The sequence below is a fragment of the Xiphophorus hellerii genome, chromosome 9 (genome assembly GCF_003331165.1).
Source record: "Xiphophorus hellerii strain 12219 chromosome 9, Xiphophorus_hellerii-4.1, whole genome shotgun sequence".
NCBI classification, from domain to species: Eukaryota; Metazoa; Chordata; class Actinopteri; order Cyprinodontiformes; family Poeciliidae; genus Xiphophorus; species Xiphophorus hellerii.
The window spans coordinates 1,741,429-1,759,579 of record NC_045680.1 but is presented as its reverse complement, the minus strand read 5'-3'; the positions used below and the strand labels follow the sequence as shown (position 1 = coordinate 1,759,579).

The 18,151-nt window shown below is 36.6% G+C and overlaps 1 protein-coding gene across 1 annotated transcript in view; it reads right to left on the bottom strand.

Moving 5' to 3' along the window:
- LOC116726499 (glypican-5-like) overlaps positions 1–18,151 on the bottom strand; it is a 59,212-nt gene that overhangs the window by 3,067 nt on the left and 37,994 nt on the right. The window contains exons 9-10 of the mRNA XM_032573260.1: positions 17,176–17,317; positions 1,002–1,099 (exon numbers count right to left, since the gene is read on the bottom strand). Coding sequence (XP_032429151.1) covers positions 1,002–1,099; positions 17,176–17,317 — 240 coding nt within the window. The remainder of the gene's footprint in view (positions 1–1,001; positions 1,100–17,175; positions 17,318–18,151) is intronic.

The following is an 18,151-nucleotide window of genomic DNA, read 5'->3' as shown; positions in this document are numbered from 1 at the left end:
TTTACACTTCTTCCCATTACAGCTAATTATTTTGTTCTTGGTTCTGTATGTTTTCTCTGTCCTACCGATTGCTTGTTTTCATGTTTTCAAAAACATGTTTGAAGTAAATGAATAATAAATAAATAAATAAATAAATAAATAAATAAATAAATATTTGAATGTGATGGAAATGGTGACTCATCTTTCTCTTTATGTTTAATAAGGACTTTTGGGCCACTGAACAGTTTACCTCCCTCATCTTCTTTAGTCCCAAAAACAAGATTCTTGTATTGTCTCTGGTTCAGGAGCGGCTTCAATTAAAAAAATATTACCTAAATAAGGTAATATTTTGAACTTTTGTAGGTGTGGTGGCTTATTAAATCTCCCCCAAAGCAGTATTTGCTTCACAATCCTCTCAAGGTTGTTTTTCCTTCCACTCAACATTCCAATTATAGGTTCTGCTTTCCTACAGCATTCTTACTTTTTGGTCTTATACTATAATATTCCAGTTTTCTAAGAAGCTGAACATTGGGTTTTCATCCACTGTAAGCCTTAATCCTCAAGGGCTGTTTTTTGGGAATGTTTGAACTGGAACTACATTTTTGTGGTTTTCTTCAGCACTATGTAGAAAAGGGTGCAAAATGTTTCACTTACAAGATAATCTGACTTTCATCTTTTATTCTATGTCATTATCAGATTATACAAGGATCCGTTTGAGCCACATATGTGAGAGAAATAAAACTCTTCTCTGTTGCAGTTGAGTGATTAAAACAATAAGTAAACTGTTGGAAAAACCGATATTTAAGGACTTCAGTAATGTTAAACCAAAGATATCTCTTAGGAGATCCAAAAAACGATGGCAAAAGTCAAGAAGAACCTCTTTCTAAAACATTTCCAAGTGTTGCATTACTTGAACCAAAGTAAAAAGTGAACATGATCCAAAGTGTGAGGATGGATTTCAGAAATGTTGTCCTTTCAGTAACTTGATCTGTAAGAAGTCTGAAAAAACTGTATTTTTTTACCTGGGGAGGTGAATTTTGAACTGGAGGAACTGGGCGACGAGGAGCGACAGAAGGCGTGTCTTTTGTTTCTGGACTACGACCGCTTGAAGAATCGTCACCTGAATGTAAAAATATGTAAAAAGTCAGTATATAGACTGTAGTAAAACCCCCCAAAAATCACGTTTTTTTTCTTTTGTATACTTTGGATACTCCCTGACCCAGCACTGGGAACACTTACAAAACAGAAAGTCGTGTTCTCGCATTTTGAAACAAGTTGAATGTGAGGAAATGAGACAAAATAAAATTCAGTCAGAAAATAATCTAGTAGCAAAAAAAGAACAAAGGACCAACTACTGTCTGCTTATGTAAAGGCCAACTGATGACTGTAGTTACTTTTGTTTATTGTAACTGCTGTTAAAGTTCTATGCTTTTATTTTGGTAACTTTCTTTATAAGGTTGCTATGGTAACAGAACACAGTTCTAACTGAGATAGTTAACGGCAATAAAACAGCAACGTTTCCTAACCAGGACATCATACATGAAATTAAACACTGGTCAGTAATAGCCAAAAAAAAAAATAATTAAGAAAAAAATCAGGAATGGAGGAAGTTGGAAAAACCCAACATGAAATGTAACTTTCAACTTTCATCTTAGATTAGCTTTGACAGAAACAAAAGTATAAAAATAATGCATGTAAATTTTACACAGCTTCACCACTAAATCACTTTATGCTTCAGCACAGCTAGATGCAATTAAACAGGTAACACTGAATCCAACAAATATTTTTTTCAGTAAATCTCGACAAAACAAGATAATTACCGCCATGTGTCTTTACCTCTGCAGAGTCTATAGCACTATCATTTTATGGAGCTAAAACAAATCAAGTAAAGAACATCTGCTGCTGTAAAAAACAAATCCTGATTTGTGAAAATGTTTTCTATTTCTGTTTCTAGTTTTCTGATTGCACAAAAAATCTTACACAACTGAAAGTTGTTTTGTTGCTGCTAAAACATGAAGGATTTATGGATTTCACCCAAAACACCCACAGGCTGATGGCGCGCAGCCTCTCACATTAGATACATAAACACACACACACACACACACACAGATGTTCAGAATGTTGCTTCATTTACCTGGTATGCAGCTAAAGTGAAACAGCTACTTTTTTAAAATGAATGTGTGTGTTGGCAGTGGTCCATGTCCCTTCTGGGAGAAACTCAGATAAATGGCTTGATTACAGCGGGAGAGAAAACAACGGTGCTGCTGGAAAAGAGAGCTCAAGACACACCCACACACATTCACGCAGCGGCATTCCTGTGTTCACCTGCGCTGTCCAAAATACACTCACACAGCAGGCTGCCTCTTTCTTCCTAATATCTTGGTGACATACACAGGCGAGCACACACCTGCTCGGGGAGAAACCTGATTCTGTCTGTAACAATACACATTGTATCACTGCACAATGGACAAAGAGCCAGTTTTAGTCGCAAAGGCTTGAGGGAGGGGGCTTACATATTTACAGTCACTCTGGGAAATATTATGTCTTATAATATTAAATGATACCAAAATTATGATGGCATGTTAGGGCCATTGTAAAGAAAACAGCTGGAAGAGCATATTTCTGCCAAAACTCTAAAATTTTGAGATTAATCTAAGAAAGTTTCTAAAAATTAAAAAGTCAAAAAATCTGCCAGAAAAAAACCTCAGAAATCTTTAAAATAACCTCAGAAGAAATTTCCTGAACATTCAAAAGTCAAAAATGTGCAACTTTTGAAACTAGGTAACTTCCAATTAGAAAATTGCAGAGATAATTCTCAAAGAAAATTTGTTGGCGAAAATTTCAGAGCTCCGAAGGTCGAAAATTTGCACACAAAAAAAATTGAGAAACTTTGAGATCTGGCAACATGTACAATTACAGCATTGTGCTGCCTGGCTTCATGCAGTGGGAGAGAGGGTGTCAGTCATGGTGAGCGCCTTGTGCTTGGTTACTTCTTGCTTGTTGCTCTTTGGTCAGTGTTCATAGTTGAGCGTTGTTTGCTGTCAGGGCTTTGCTTCATTTGCAGTAACGTGCAGCCATGGAAAAATAACATATGACAAAATAATTTATATTGCTATTGCGCAAAATTTCCTAATGTAAACAATAACATGCAGGGGGTCTATATTTGTAAATATGATTATGGGTAAATCAGTGCCTCACCAGCTATGAACCTCACCACACACCATTGGTCATTGCTATGTTTAATGGTGCAGACAGTGGTGGTTTCTGACATGAATGATCTGGGCAAATGCCTTTTTAGATAAGCAGAACAAAGAATTTGTTCTGCTTTTAATATTGGTTAGATGTATTTCAACTCTAAGTATTTAATATCTACTGTAGGTGTTTTTATGGGAATGTGAATCTTTCAGATCAATTTGATTGGTAATTTTGATCATATTTCACATTTTATTGTGTCATGTAGCGCGGGGCGCTGGTCTTGGTCCCTAAAAGTCTTGGTCTTGGATCCTAAAAGTCTTGGTCTTGGATCCTAAAAGTCTTGGTCTTGTCTCGATCTCGATACACTCTGGTCTTGGTCTTGTCTTGGTTTCGGGTTAGGTGGTCTTGACTACAACACTGCCTATGAGTAGCTGCTTTCACTTTTTCTTCGTTGTTCTCATCAGTTTTAAATATGCTTTGGTCTTGCAGGTACCAGAAAGATGATAATGGGTGCAATATGGAGATGTGTGCCCTTTTCTCCAGCTAAATATGTCTGAAGAAAGCCTGGATTGTTTCCTGCAGATATCTGGTACAATCTTTGATACAAATGGGTTGATAAGAAGCGCATAGCAGCTGCACTTCCCCATGACAAATTTTCTTTAATGAAAACAAAACAAAACAAAAAATAAGCAAAGAAACATTTCATGCAAAACAGAAGAAAGTTGTTTTTTAAATTTGAATATCAGATAAAAAGAATTTCGGATGTCACAAACCTTTCTCTAATATTAAAATTGGGAGGTTTGTTTCTAAGCAACAAAGCAGAATAGATGACCTACAGCATATAGACTAAAAATATGCACACATAGACACAGAAAGTGGAGGCAGGTGATGAAGAATGTCACTGAATCCATTCATGGCGTACTATAACCTTTACTGCAATGAATCACATGTGAAGGTGTGAGCATCTGTTGAAGGGAGAGCAATAATAAGAACTCAAGAGTGACATTTGAAGGACCCTGTCAGTGAACTGAAGTGCTGGGCAGCTTATATCCAGGTCAGGGCTATAACAGATAACACAAAGGTTTCAGCATTGTTCATGTCATGCAGAATGTGAGCAGCACAACCGCTCCACTCATGCACGGTTTGCATCCCCACAGGAGCTGAGCTGACACTTTACAAGGACTGACACAAATGATAGCCGCTTTCTGTGAGGATTTTGAAGGAGCAGCTAGAAAAAGCAAACAGACAGTGATCCATCACTCTCCAATCTCCAAGCAGATATATAACTATATATGTCTGTTTCAAGAGTGGACTGAAGCTCAAATACTTATAGAAAATAATAATGTGAAAATTGAGCAGGATTTGGAGCAAAGTGTTCATTCATGGGTGGCAGCGACAGTTTTACTCAGGAGAAGGAGGATCATAAATCATAGCTGTGGTGACCCAGAGGACATAAACTGGCTGCCAAATGTTTACTAGATTGCTGCTTCTCTTGCTCACGCCCTGCCAATGCACACACCACCACACATATTAATTACCAAAGTTATTATTCTGTAGTCTTACAGTAGCGCTTTAAACATATGTGAATACTGAACAAAGCCTAACTACTTTCAACTTAATGGTATAATGACTTGTTCTGGATGTACCTGGAAAAAAGAGGCTGTTTTATTTTCCAATAAGATGGGATACCGATCCACTTTTTCACTTCTGATACCGATACAGATATCTGAGGTTTAGTATCGGCCGATATCGATCCAATGCAGAAAAACAGATGAATTTACCTAAAATGTTTCTTCTTTTGAAACACAGACATAAATATAAATGTACCTAATTGAACATTTATTTGATAACGTAAAAACAAATAACTTCACAAGCTTGGTGAAACATGTAAAATCAATGCAGTTTTAATTTGTTCAGTCAGTGCAATTAGGAGTACAATGTAAAATAAATAATAAAGAAACCAAAACTGACAAAAACAAAAGGTTGATTGGTCAAACAAGTAAGAAATAAACTGCAACAAACCTCCTTTCAAATGGTTTAGAATTAGGAACGGTTTAGTGCAATTAGGAACTCTAAAGGTAATGTAAAATAAATAAGAGAGCATAATGTCGATCAGCACAAAGCATAGAATTAGACTGAATAGATCTGCCCTATTGGATCAGGCTCATTGTCACAATACACGATCTAGACTTATTATTTTAATTATCTGGACCGATACAGATTTTAATATCAGACCCAAACATTTAACATAAGTATATTACATCTATTACATCTAGCAAAAAAATAAATACAAAGAAAAGAAAAAATAGTATACATATCTTAAATGTTGTGTGTATATATGCAAAAATATAAAAACTCCTATTCTCATTCTGTACTGCCTGGTGTATTAGGTGATTTCTTGTGTTTAGGAAGATGAAAACAGGAAACAAAAGTTTGACTTATAAAACATGTGGACAAGGATTCAGCTCGGCAAATTTCTTAGTAATTAGCATTTCAAATAATGATGTTATACTTTGATTAAAAACGAGAAAACAAAGCCAAGATCAACATTTTGGAAAGGCTGTTCTTTATAAACAAAATCTATTTTTCTCATGTTGACAGTAGTGAATATGTATGTCTGTGCGAGTGTGTATATGCGACAAAAAATCATTAATAAAGGTGTCTGACATTAACTGAGGTACACTGTACACGACTGTCATTTTAGGCTCTAGTTAGGACAAATGCTTCAGCCTCTCAACACACACACACACACACACACACACACCAATGTTGGGAGGTGACCTTGAACAGTCTGGGCTGGTATGTGGGTGTGTGTAGGTGTGTAAATGTATCCCCAGAGTTTCCAGCTGAATCAGTAATGAGCATTTCATTACTTCAGCCTCAGTTCTCCAGGGAGGCAACACTCTCTCTCACACACACCCCCACACGCCCACACACACACAACACACACACGCCTACGCCCGCACACACACAAAACGATGCTTTGTACATATCAGACTCAAAATATTTAATTAAATTTATAGTAAAAATGGGTTATGTGACTAAATCCTGAACTAAATAAGTAGACTTCTTCCAGATGTTAAATGTTTGCACTTATTAAAAGAGCTGTAATAAATAGTTGGTGGCAATATCAGAGATAAACAGAAGAATTATGAACATATCTCAACCAAATGAGCCACAGAGCGACAAAGACAAACTAATAAATATACTGGTATTTCCATTTGTAGCCATTCTTGTAAAGGCCTCACATAAATGTTACTGCTTTATGCCTTTAAAATATATATTTATGAGTGACGTGCGGTCAGGGGAGGCAGGTGAGGCAGAGCGATTTATTTATAGTTTTCTCCTCTTACCACAGCAATCACTTATTAATAATCACAAAATGAACACTAAGCCTAAAACCATACTACTGCAACAGACTGAATGCTCTTTGTGTGAAAAATATTTGAGTGTTTTTTTTTTTTTGGTGGCGTTGTTGTCAGTTGCTACGGCAACTAGTCTCTGCGTAGCTGCGCTGATACAGAGAGCGAGAAAGAAGTGGTTTTGAGTTGTACTTTTACGGTTTTTCCCTTTGCTGTGGAGCACAACGCGAAATTAATAATATCTACATGTCCAAGTTTGATTGAATAAACAGAATTATTCTACGGCGGCAGCGCGGTTATGCATGGCATGTTAAAGAATAGTCTTATTGCCCTCCAGCGTTGTCCGCAAGCGTGAAATTTCCTTATGTAAACAATAACATGCAGGGGGTCTATATTTGTAAATATGATTATGATTAAATCAGTGCCTCACCAGCTACGAACCTCACCACACGTCACTGATATTTATGTAAAATCTATTAATTCAGAGGAAAAATGTCATGAAATTTAATGAAGGTGGTGAGACAGACGCAGCAGACGCAGGTTTAGGGAATGAAATGATCATTTTAATGTCGATATCAAAAAATACAAAGTCCAACAATCCAGGCATCACAGCGAGAGCAGAAGGCTAAGGCTCAATAACTGGTAGCAAACTGGAAACTAAAGCGTCGGCAAGTAAGACAGGACAGCTACGACAAGAACAAGAAACACAGGTGGGTATAAAAACACAGAGGATAATCAGGGAACGAGACACCTGGGAACAATCAAGGGTTAAACAGGACAACACGGAGACTCAATGGACACAAAGACCTAAAATAAACACACAGAAAAACTTAAATCCCCACAAAAAAGGTTATTGATGTAATATTTACTATAAAGAAAGCTTATAAAACTTTTTTTAATACATATTTTATTTCTTATGTTGGTCCGTATATAATTTTTTTGTCTGTAATGTGTAAATAATGACACAGAGACCAATTTCTCTTACCTATTTTTCAAAAATGGTCCAAAAAATTCAGTAATTCAGAAAAAGCGTAAAGAAAAATAACTACGCTTCTTAGCTTTTCAAAGTAAGAGCAAGAATTAAAATGTTTAAAAGTGGAGCTGTGACAGAAAGTGTTGAATAACCAAAGTTGTTTAGCCAATATGTACTGTGAAAATGATGTTAAGGAAAACTAGATATGTAGAAGCAAGTTAGGGAATAGCCAGTATGTGTTTCAGAATTAAATTGTGCTACTGCTAATCCTCCACCCCAAAATGATTACAACAGAACTAGTAATGTTTCACCAGGGTTTGATTTGTATCTCAAAAAAAGATGAAAAATAAAGCATCCTTTGAGTTTTACTAACTTCGGTTTCTTACAAATATGTCAGAGAATAAGACAAACCTCAATGTAACATCAAAGTAGCAAGTGATTTGTTGAAAAGAAATATTTTTGGACTTCATAATCAATTTTGAGTAATGACTTCTCATTAGTTGCTTCCATCCTGTCAACCCATCTAATGCTCAGTGGCTCTAACACTTTTTTAATCTATGATGAGCCTCTGTAAAAAACAAAATCATAAAAGAGACTCTAGACTCTCAAGTGGGAAACTTGCTATTATCAATTTCATGCTGTGCAAGAGCCTATGACTAATGCAAAAAAGGCTTCTTGGAAAAAATGATTAATACATGACCTTAAACAGCTCCAAAACAACTACAAATATGAAACATACTGCTTATTTAATGCGTTTAATGAACCACAACAAATTTCTTAGGCTTCACTTTGACGAGCTGGATGTTATAAAAATGACATCTTGAGGTTTAATATTACCAGACAGTATGTGTTGAGACAAAACATAGTTATGTATATTTGAAAAGCATTTTTCCTCACTGCAATTCCACTATATTGACAAGACTGTGGAAAGAGACATAAAGGTCAGAAGAAAGAAATCTGACTCTATTCTCTATAAACTTGTCTGTCTTAAATTTCCTGGTGGATTACCTGCTGTGATCATTTTTGATTTAACTGACAAGGTGATCGGTACAGTAAGTATTTTATGTGTGCTTCTCATGTGAAGTAGAAATGTAAATGCATAGAAAAAAACAATGCTGTCATCTCAAATACTTTTAAAATGTTTTGGAAAATAAAGAAACCCAAAAGCTACCAAAATGTTGGTGTAAGCTCTGGATAATAAAACGACAAATCTACTTCGGATGAGGCTATTGTTCTGAAAATGAGCAGAATAATGAGACAGAACATCAGTAATTGTAATAAATGTAAATATTCTGGATGTCTCTATGTACCAAGGATTTGTGATAAATGTCTAAATTGAAACCAGAATCTGACTAAGAAGTTCTGTTTTGGTGTCCCAGTGTCAGAATCTCACTGAGGAAGAAACTGCATTGGGTTTTCTATCACTTTAATATTTCTGCTATAACTGATGCATATTTGCATATAAAATAAGTCGATAGAGTTTAATTTACAATTTTTATATCTTCATGTTGATGTGGTAGATCTCAGCTGGCTGGTGACAGAAAAAATAGATCTTAGTCTCCAAAAGTTTGGGCTCCCCTGTTCTAGACTAAACACTAAGTGTGTTTAAATATTATGTTATCAATCACATTAATGCAGTTTTTATCTGTTTACTGACCAGTTATATCAACCAGTCCCTCCACATTCTTGAGAAGTACTGTGGAAATTCACACAAAATCGACAAATCCCTGCTCTTTTTGAGCTAAGAATTGGGAATTTATTGCAGATTTTTCTAAAAAATTATCAAATTATTTCTTACCTGTACTAAACAGCTGCCTCAGCCTTAACTGATGTCAGATTATAGTTCATGATCTATACGGCTAGTCATAAAAAGTCACATTTACAGTCACAAATAAGCGCAAATATTTCCAAACTAGTACCACAAACACTTTAGTTTTAATTGTAAAAAAAAAATCACAAAATCTTGGAGGGACTGAAATAATTTTCAATATATTATTAAATTTTAAGAATTCATTTATATTTTAACAGTTGGCAACAGGTTTTATCAATACATTCAGGCTCAACTGGCACTTTAGGAGATTTCATCATTTTGATTTGGCCAAAAATGAAAATGAGTTTCACACCCCTGACATATAACACAACATTTTTCCCATGTGTCATCAATATTAAGGAATTATTTACTTGAAAGTCTCTTACATCTTGCTGAAATATTACTTTTAAGTTAGTTTGTTTTACTTCAAGTGTACTAAGATATCTGCACTAGAAACTAGACCAAAAATACTGGGTAGGATTTTGTGTTTTTGCAGGGTATACGTTTTTTCAATATCAACAAATTCATAGAGAATTATAAATCCTTGTAACATTTTTCCTAGTCGAAAGATTATTTCTAGGAATGTATGACTTCCAGTCCCATTGATAGCTTTTAAAATGTGCACTGAAATAATCTTAAAGACTTGAGACCACATACAGAGATTTAGTAACTCTATTTCTCATTTAGCAGCACAAGAACTGAAGCACTGCATCGCAGGATCACTTTTCAAATAAATAGCACCTTGTGCTGCTTTGTTTTGCTCTGTTTTCCCAAGGTCGCATTCTTGGAGGTTAATCGCCGCCTCCAGTAGAATCATAAAACCTCTAAAAGAAAAAAAAAATGAGATGAAGTCTTAGGCTTAAAGCCTGCAAGGGACTCGGATTGATCAGAGGTGGATGAAAAGAACAGAGTCGCGTCGCTCCTTGAAGGCCGTACAACAAACCCAGCCGGGGAAAGTGTTGTTGGAGGTTGCAGCTAGACAAAGCAAGGGCAGCATGCTTTCTGAAAAGGTCAAGAGGCTGAATAACAGCTTCCAGCAGTGAGGGCCGCTAATAAACTGATGATGTCTAAGGAGGTCTGCCTGAACAAACTCACTCAGGTGTGCAGAAGAATGGTGTATAAGTCAGGCAGGCGCAGGAAGCGCGGCTGACAGGAGGCGTATTGTGCAATATGAAACACATCATGTAAAGTTCACCGCTTTTATCTCTGCGGGTGTGTGGAGCAAAACAATCACTATTCTCTTCTGATGAGTAAGAGGAAAGTGAATATTTATTACTTTAATGAGCAGCATCTTCCCTGAGGATCTACCATTTAACTCCACCGCTTATTAGCCACAGCCTCATGCTGAACGAATGCACGTTTAGCATGTCATCTATGATTGATTTTCTTTCCTTCTGCAGCCTGTTACCTCCTGTTTCTCCTCATGCTTGCCCTTTATTTTTTTTGTATTGTGTTTATTTATTTGAACCAGCCAGAGTTAGCATTGAAAGTGAGTTACTGAGCCAAAAAAAAGAGATAAAAATTATGAAAAGAGAAATTTTAACCGAGCCTACAGATATTAATTACATCTTTCATAACACAGTATTGAATTAATGCTATTTTAAATTTATTTTGGGAGAACCTTAGAATCCCAGAGTCAGATTTGTCTGTATTGATATGTTCAAATCAGAGAATCAAAAAAAAGCGGTAAGTTCTTCTAAGTCTCTATATCACTTCATTGAAATGAACTTGTCATCCAAAAATTGGAAGAAAGTGCACACATTGGTTTGTTTTTTAGAGTTTGGTGAAAGCCTTATCTTAGCAGAAACTCATTGGGTTTACAGTACAAAAATAAAAAAAGTTTGATTGCAACTCATAATAAAAAATCTTAAAGCTTAAAAAGATTTTTCTACTTTATGCCTCAGAGGTTTGAGCAGAAACTTCACTAGCATTGTAGTCGCATGGAAAATGTACTTAAACTGCAGTAACATCATCAGTGATTGTAGGATGATCTTAAACGAAAGTGAAAGGCGAATTGGAAACAACTTTGAGTACGCGCACCTTTGACCTCAGTCCACTGAACCTCCCTTTACATTTTTATGACTGGATAATTTATACCTAATATTGCTCATGACTGCTAAATGTCAATCGCCCATGCCACAAGCTATTTCTGATACCAGTTTGTGAGGCGTTTATGTCATTAGCACTGCTCTGGGCAAAAAATATCCACCGCCAACAAATCAAATGAAGCAGAAAAGGTGTGTTTTACCGATAAAACACAGTTTGTATTCCATGTCTGTTAAGTGTTTTTTTCCCAAAGAAAACATTATTTTACAGCTCAGATCATTCAATTGAAATGTTCATTTAAGAATGTTTTAAATTCGCTCACAGGAAACTTTTATTGCTCTTACAGACTCTATAAAATAGAGAACGCAGATGGATGGACGGACGGACGGATGGATGGAGGGATGGATGGATGGATGGATGGATGGACAATTTGCTAATAAAGAAAATCCACTTTTTGCTTGGTCCCTTTGTCTTTGTAGCTCTTTCTCTCTCAGTTTCTTTCTCTTTCTTTCTCTCTTGCCATCCCGAAGGGACCCGTGGGAAGTTGGACCACCTGGTAACCATGGTTACAGAGATCGAGCGGCCCTTGGTGAGCATGCAACTCTTAAATATGAACTCAGTTCTTCTACGTGATATCAGATGGTGCATTCCTGAATATTTCCCACAGCTTTCGGTCTGTTTCGGGGAAAGTTTAGGGAGGTCACAGCACCGCATCACAGGTAGCAGTTCAGTAATTACGCTGTCTAAGGATTTCGTTTGTTACGAAGAAAAACTGAGGAGGAAGGAGAGGAGGCAATAATGTAGCATCGCATTTACATTGTTGACGTGTTTGTGCTTGGACATGGCGTGGAGAAGTGCTGTAGAGGGATGGCTTGAAAAATAGAAATCAATACGTTTAATCTTGATAAGTTCTTGGACAAGAACTGATCAACATATTTGTTCACAAAATTATCAATAAATGTTAACAGATAAATAACCAGGATCACAAGATGATTTAAGTCTTAATGGCCCCCAAATCCCAGAGCAAAAAATAGTTTAAGATTTTAACTATCTAATTTTTTAAAATGATTCTTACCTTTAAACAATATTTACCAAGATCTGCTCCCTAATTTCAAATTAGAAAAGTCAAAAATTTTTGGAAATTTGGAAAAAAAGTACAACTAAAGTTCACCATTGTGTGTTTAAAGAAAGCAATGATAATAAGCACACTAAATTACAGAAATCTTACTTGGTAACCGTCTTCAAACGAGAAATTTGAAAAAAGAAAAATAATCAACTAACACTCACTTCTTATAAGTTAAGTGTAGAAAAAGACAACCACCATCTTTTCTTCGTTACACATATCAGCATATATCTTTACTCACGCCACCTGGTGGCCGTATTTACAAATTCACCTATTCATGGATTTTTCTCTGGAACTCCAAACTTTTTATGTAAAATAACTCCTATGCACACATTTCTTTGTAGAATTTATCTAAAATATTTTAAAGAAAATGCAGCTTTGGAAGCTGAAATACTAACCCGCAACGCTACTTGACACAATATTGGTTCGAAAAGCAGCCAGTGCAGGAAAAGCATAATAATAATAAGGAAAACTGTAGACTTTAGCCAATATATCAATTCCACTGTGAACATTAATGCATATTAAGACATATTTGGGGTGTGAACTGTTAAAATAGGCACTTACAGGATTTTTTTTCCAGGAGGTTTTAAGTATTTGCAAGTTTTAACGATTTGCAGGCGACTGTGGTCTCAAAATTTGTCAGTACCTCAATAAGCTACCACTGCAATAAACCTCCAAAACCTCAAACCAGGTTTAGGCATGCTTAAAAAGTTTTGATGTATCAGTTTTTATTACACATAATTGGTAGTCCAATGTGCCCAATTAGATTTTCCCAAGAACCTGCAAAGATACTTCAATTTTCTTGCTGATTTTCGATGTAGTAGAGTGATCCAAATCTGGTGTGAAGGCAAGAATCTATAAAACACAATAGATAACACTCAAAAACTGCAGTTTCAGCGCTACAAAAATACAATTACAACTAAAGTTGGACACAAAAGCACAATCAGCAATCTGTGGGTTTTATTTTCCTTGTTTCTTATACAGGTAGTTTTGTTTCTGAGCTTTACCTCACTGAAAAAAATAAAACTTCTCACATTTTGGCAATTCAGATTTACAGATAGATGTTTGCATTTTTAAGATTTTCAAATTTTTTAAGTTTGCATGTAAATTATTTCTATTAAATGACAATCCAGAAGCACATACGTATATATTCATTTCATATATACATATATATTGCATTTTTTCTCTTAAATTAACATGGAGCTTATGATTTAATGTGCTGCAAAAACATAAACTACCCAAGTAAATAAAATAAACAACATGTCCATGCTTATCAGTGTGATTTGCCTGGTCCAGTGGAGCTCGTGTCACCACTTTACTTTCAGTGAACAAGGAGCTTGTTTATATGCAAATAGCCAGCAAGGAGGGAGAAATAGAGAAAATTCCTCTCTGTCACTCTTTACTGTGATTCTGTCTTCAAGAACTGACAAAAGTTCAAGAAACGTGATCCTAATATGCAGACACAAGCTCGGTAAATCATCGCCAGCAATTTCCCCCTGCAAATAACCAATGAACCAGATCCATCTCAGCAAGAGGAATGAGTTTCCACAGATGTGACACAACAAGGTCAGTGGAAAATCTCTGACAAATGTAGCAACAAATGCCTCACTTTAAGAGCCGCTAAACGACGGCGGGATGCACAGTCGGAAAACAAGCATTTAAACGCAAATGAGTTGTGAAGAGCTGCTTTAAACTGAATTTATTGTAAAAGGGAATAGCTGAGAAATTATCCTGCTGCGCATATGAAAGCAAATTTTCACAATGGGCAACATGAACTGTGTGATTATAACAATACATCTAAAATGTGTTGGACAATGAAGCCTTGAATGAATCTGGTTTCAACTCTAAAACGTAACTTTTTAAATAAATTAAATGCAACATTTACTAAGCATAGCACAAAAAAATTTAAAAGGCCAACAAATTTTTATGTTTTATTACATCAGTCATAGCTAATAACAGAATAACCGCAACTCCACCCTAACCCTATTTTAGAGGCTGTACTTTTCTATCCAAGCAGTAAAATAACCATGATTTAGATTATTTAATACATCCACAGAATGTCAACACCTTATGGGCACAGAAATACTGTAAACCACAAAATTATGAACTCACATAGTTCAAACATGTTAAGACATAAATAAGGCAGCACATACAGTCATGTTGAAAATAAAACCCAGCCCAATCTGAAAACACATTCAGTTATCATAGCCTTCTGCATTTTTTTCACCAGCTCACTAAAAAAAATATCCTCTTGCTTTGCTTCGGTCTGCATCCCAGCAACTGCAAACCACTGGCCCTCGCTGCAGAGTCATGCAGGAGCAGTAAGCTTCACTCGAGGTTTACTCCGCTCCACAAGAACATATTCACGAACGACAAGGACATCGCAGGAATGATGAATGCACCGGTGACCTTTAACCCGGTTACACGCTGCCTCAGGGAGCAGAAAGGACACCGCCAGGTTGTGGTAACAATGAGCAAGACAAGGCCTCTGGTCACAGGTAATTAGGTGGTGCAGCAAAATACAGCTTTTGATCTCAGACCATCAAACTTCTGTTCTATTCAGTTGTGCCACCTCTTCCAGAAAACATAAACAAGTGATGCTATTAGGATAATGAAGCGACATGAAAGGTTTTCTCCAAATACCCGAGTAACAAACCACTGTGACTTCACCTCTATCCAGATGCTCAAGATGCTGTTATTCAGCAAATTAGTAGAAAATCTACCCTTTCATTTAACTACATCTAGTTACTGCAGAAGTTTGTGTACCATAACGAAACGTTCACTTTGTATTCCTGAAAGTGGCAGTAATGCCCTTTTTGCAAACAGTTAGGGCGTATATGTCAAACTCGAGACCCGAGGGCCAAATCTGGCCCACCGCAGCTTTTTATGTGGCCCCTCTAAACTCCAGAGCGATGCATTTTATGTCTCCTGACTTTGCTGCACAGCAGGTCAGAGCGACCAAACTTTGAACTTGCTTTCCTGAAAATTTTTCTTCTTGATTTCTCTGAAGGGTTATTAAAATTGCAGCAATTTTTAATGTACAACATTCTGATTATCTAATTTCTAAAGCTGCGAAATCAAGAATTTTCTGTTGTTTGCCATGCCTTTTTTATGGCTTTGGTTTTGAACTTATGTGTTAGTTCTATTTTTATTTTACTGATTTAATTTGAGTTTTATTCATAACAAAAAGGACAGCATTACTTTAGTGTCCGCTTCACTGACTTTATCCATCTCATTTGCAGAGTTTCCACTCAGTTTCTTACCTACCAAAATATTTGCCAGCATGAAAAGTAAAAGTAAAAGTAAATGATAGGTATATAAAAACTTCCACATAATCAATTTCTGCTGTGGCATCCCTATAAAGACCACAGCACATAATTCTTGAACAACATTATTCCAAAATATCAAGCACTGTGGAGAAATGGTTACAGTTTCTGTTCAGGAGAATGTAAAAATTCTGCAGGATTTAGCTTTTTAACGCAGTCTTCAAAAGTGTTATTATTTTTGTTCAGATATTTCACTTGTTTTGGACGCAGTTCAGTCTCTATCCCTGACTTCTCTAAATTTAACCTCTGCTTCATCACCCACAGGATCCTGAACGGTCCAGAATCTGGAATAATTCATTCCTTTTTCTTTTTTTTTCCTCCGAAGAGTTTTTGCGGCGCTAGTGGCTCGTATTTTTTCCACAGTAGGCAGACAGGAAAGAGGGTGAGGAGAGGGGGGAAGACATGCGGTAAAGGTCGTCGGGACCGGGAGTCGAACCCGCGACGTCCGCGTCGAGGACTAGGGCCTCCAAACGTGGGGCGTGCTAACCCCCTGCGCCACCACAGCACGCCCCGGAATAATTCATTCCTGTCCAGGAGGGTGCAGGGTAACGGCGGGGAACCCGTGATCCTCTTATGACATCCCTGAGAATCATCTGGCATCACTTACTGCTAAACCACCTGAACTAAATAGCCAAGTTTCTTTAATTCATACCTTCAAAAAGCTGAATTAATCAATAATACATTCATTTCATTGATTAGTCCAATACAAACTCTGAATCTGCTCTGCTCTCAGTTTCATTTTTAATGTGAATATGGGTTCAAGAAGTGAAAAATTACATTTGAGCATTGATACAGAGCATAATTTTCTCATCAACCATTTAAATTATTCCAGGATTTTAGCTGTGCTCCCTTTGTGGAATTGCATCAAAGCTCAGAGGGGTTCCCTGGATCTCCAGATCTCCCTATGACATCCATGTTTTATGTATATGCTCACACACCATGAATAAACCAAAAGAAAATGAATAATCACTGTTTATTATTACATTTGTATCGCTGGGGCAACCTGGTTGTTCGTTCATCATTTATCCAAACTCATACAGAAATAAACTGCAGAAAGAGAGATGGAGGAAGTGAAGGAGCGGGAGCGAATCTAACTCTGAGCATTTTCCCTGCTGGCACAAAATATGTAAAGGCTGCAGCATATTCAAATCTACAGGCCAATGAACCATATGTCTGTGTATTAATGAGCTAATTATGTAAGTATATGTGAATAGACTGTGTTTGAGTGGTGCATGAACAGGAAATGTATTTGCACCACGTCTGGGTCCACAGGGGTGTTCCTGTGTGGGCGCGTGTTTGCCATTGTTTATTCCTCTCTTCCCACATGCATGTCTGTATGTTTGTCTGCACATGTGACTCACCGCTCTCCTCACCAGATGCTCCACAGCCATCCTCATCATCACAATCGTTTCCACCGCTTCCATCTGTCAGGGCACTCCCTCCGTCCTCTGCCTCCCCTCTTCCTCTTTCTCTGCTTGCCCAGCCGAGATCCACCAACAGCTCCTTTGCAAGTAGAAATTAAATAAGTCTGATTTACAAATCTGCAGAGCACCTGGGTGAAGTAAGCCTGCAAAAACATTTATAGTTCAAACAGGACCTCAAATGTTGATCCTGCCTTAGATTCGCATTGAATCTCATATAATGCTAAGATTTTCTGTAGCTACTAGTAACAAAGATTAGTAATAGAAAAATGCTTTGAAATATTTTAAATTCACACTATAAATGTTCTAAATGTCTCAATCTAATCCCCGAGGCATTTCTTAATGTTCTGCATTGATGATTAACTGAAACAGCATTGCATCAACAAGCTATATTAAAATGGAGTAAACCTGCTAGCTTAGCACTTCATCAAACGGCTCCGCATTTAAAAGTTTGTAAGCTGGGGAGCGAAATAAGATACTGAAACTCTTGCTGGGTGTTGAGAACAAGATTACTGGAGAAATAAAATTCTCCAAAAAGAAAAAGAAACACCTCAATTATCCGTCATTAATAAGACAAACAGGAAATAGATGATTCTCAATGTCTTTGATAAGAGAAACACACTTAAAATACTAAAGTAGTGCATCACTAGCTTATTAAAATAATGGCCTAGGTAATTTTTTACCAAAACATACTCAGGCAAAAAAAAATCTTGGCAAAAATGGTTTATTCTGTTATTTTAGAAAGTTGACAATGTGTAATGCTTAATGTTTTGTGCTAATAACCTTTAGTGTTTTATATTATTGCCCATCAAATTCACCGGAGTCACAAACATGACTGTGGTTTAAACTAAACATCAGACTGGGACTCTGTGTTTCACTATTTTTAAATGTCTCAGAATCTCTAAAAAGCTCAATT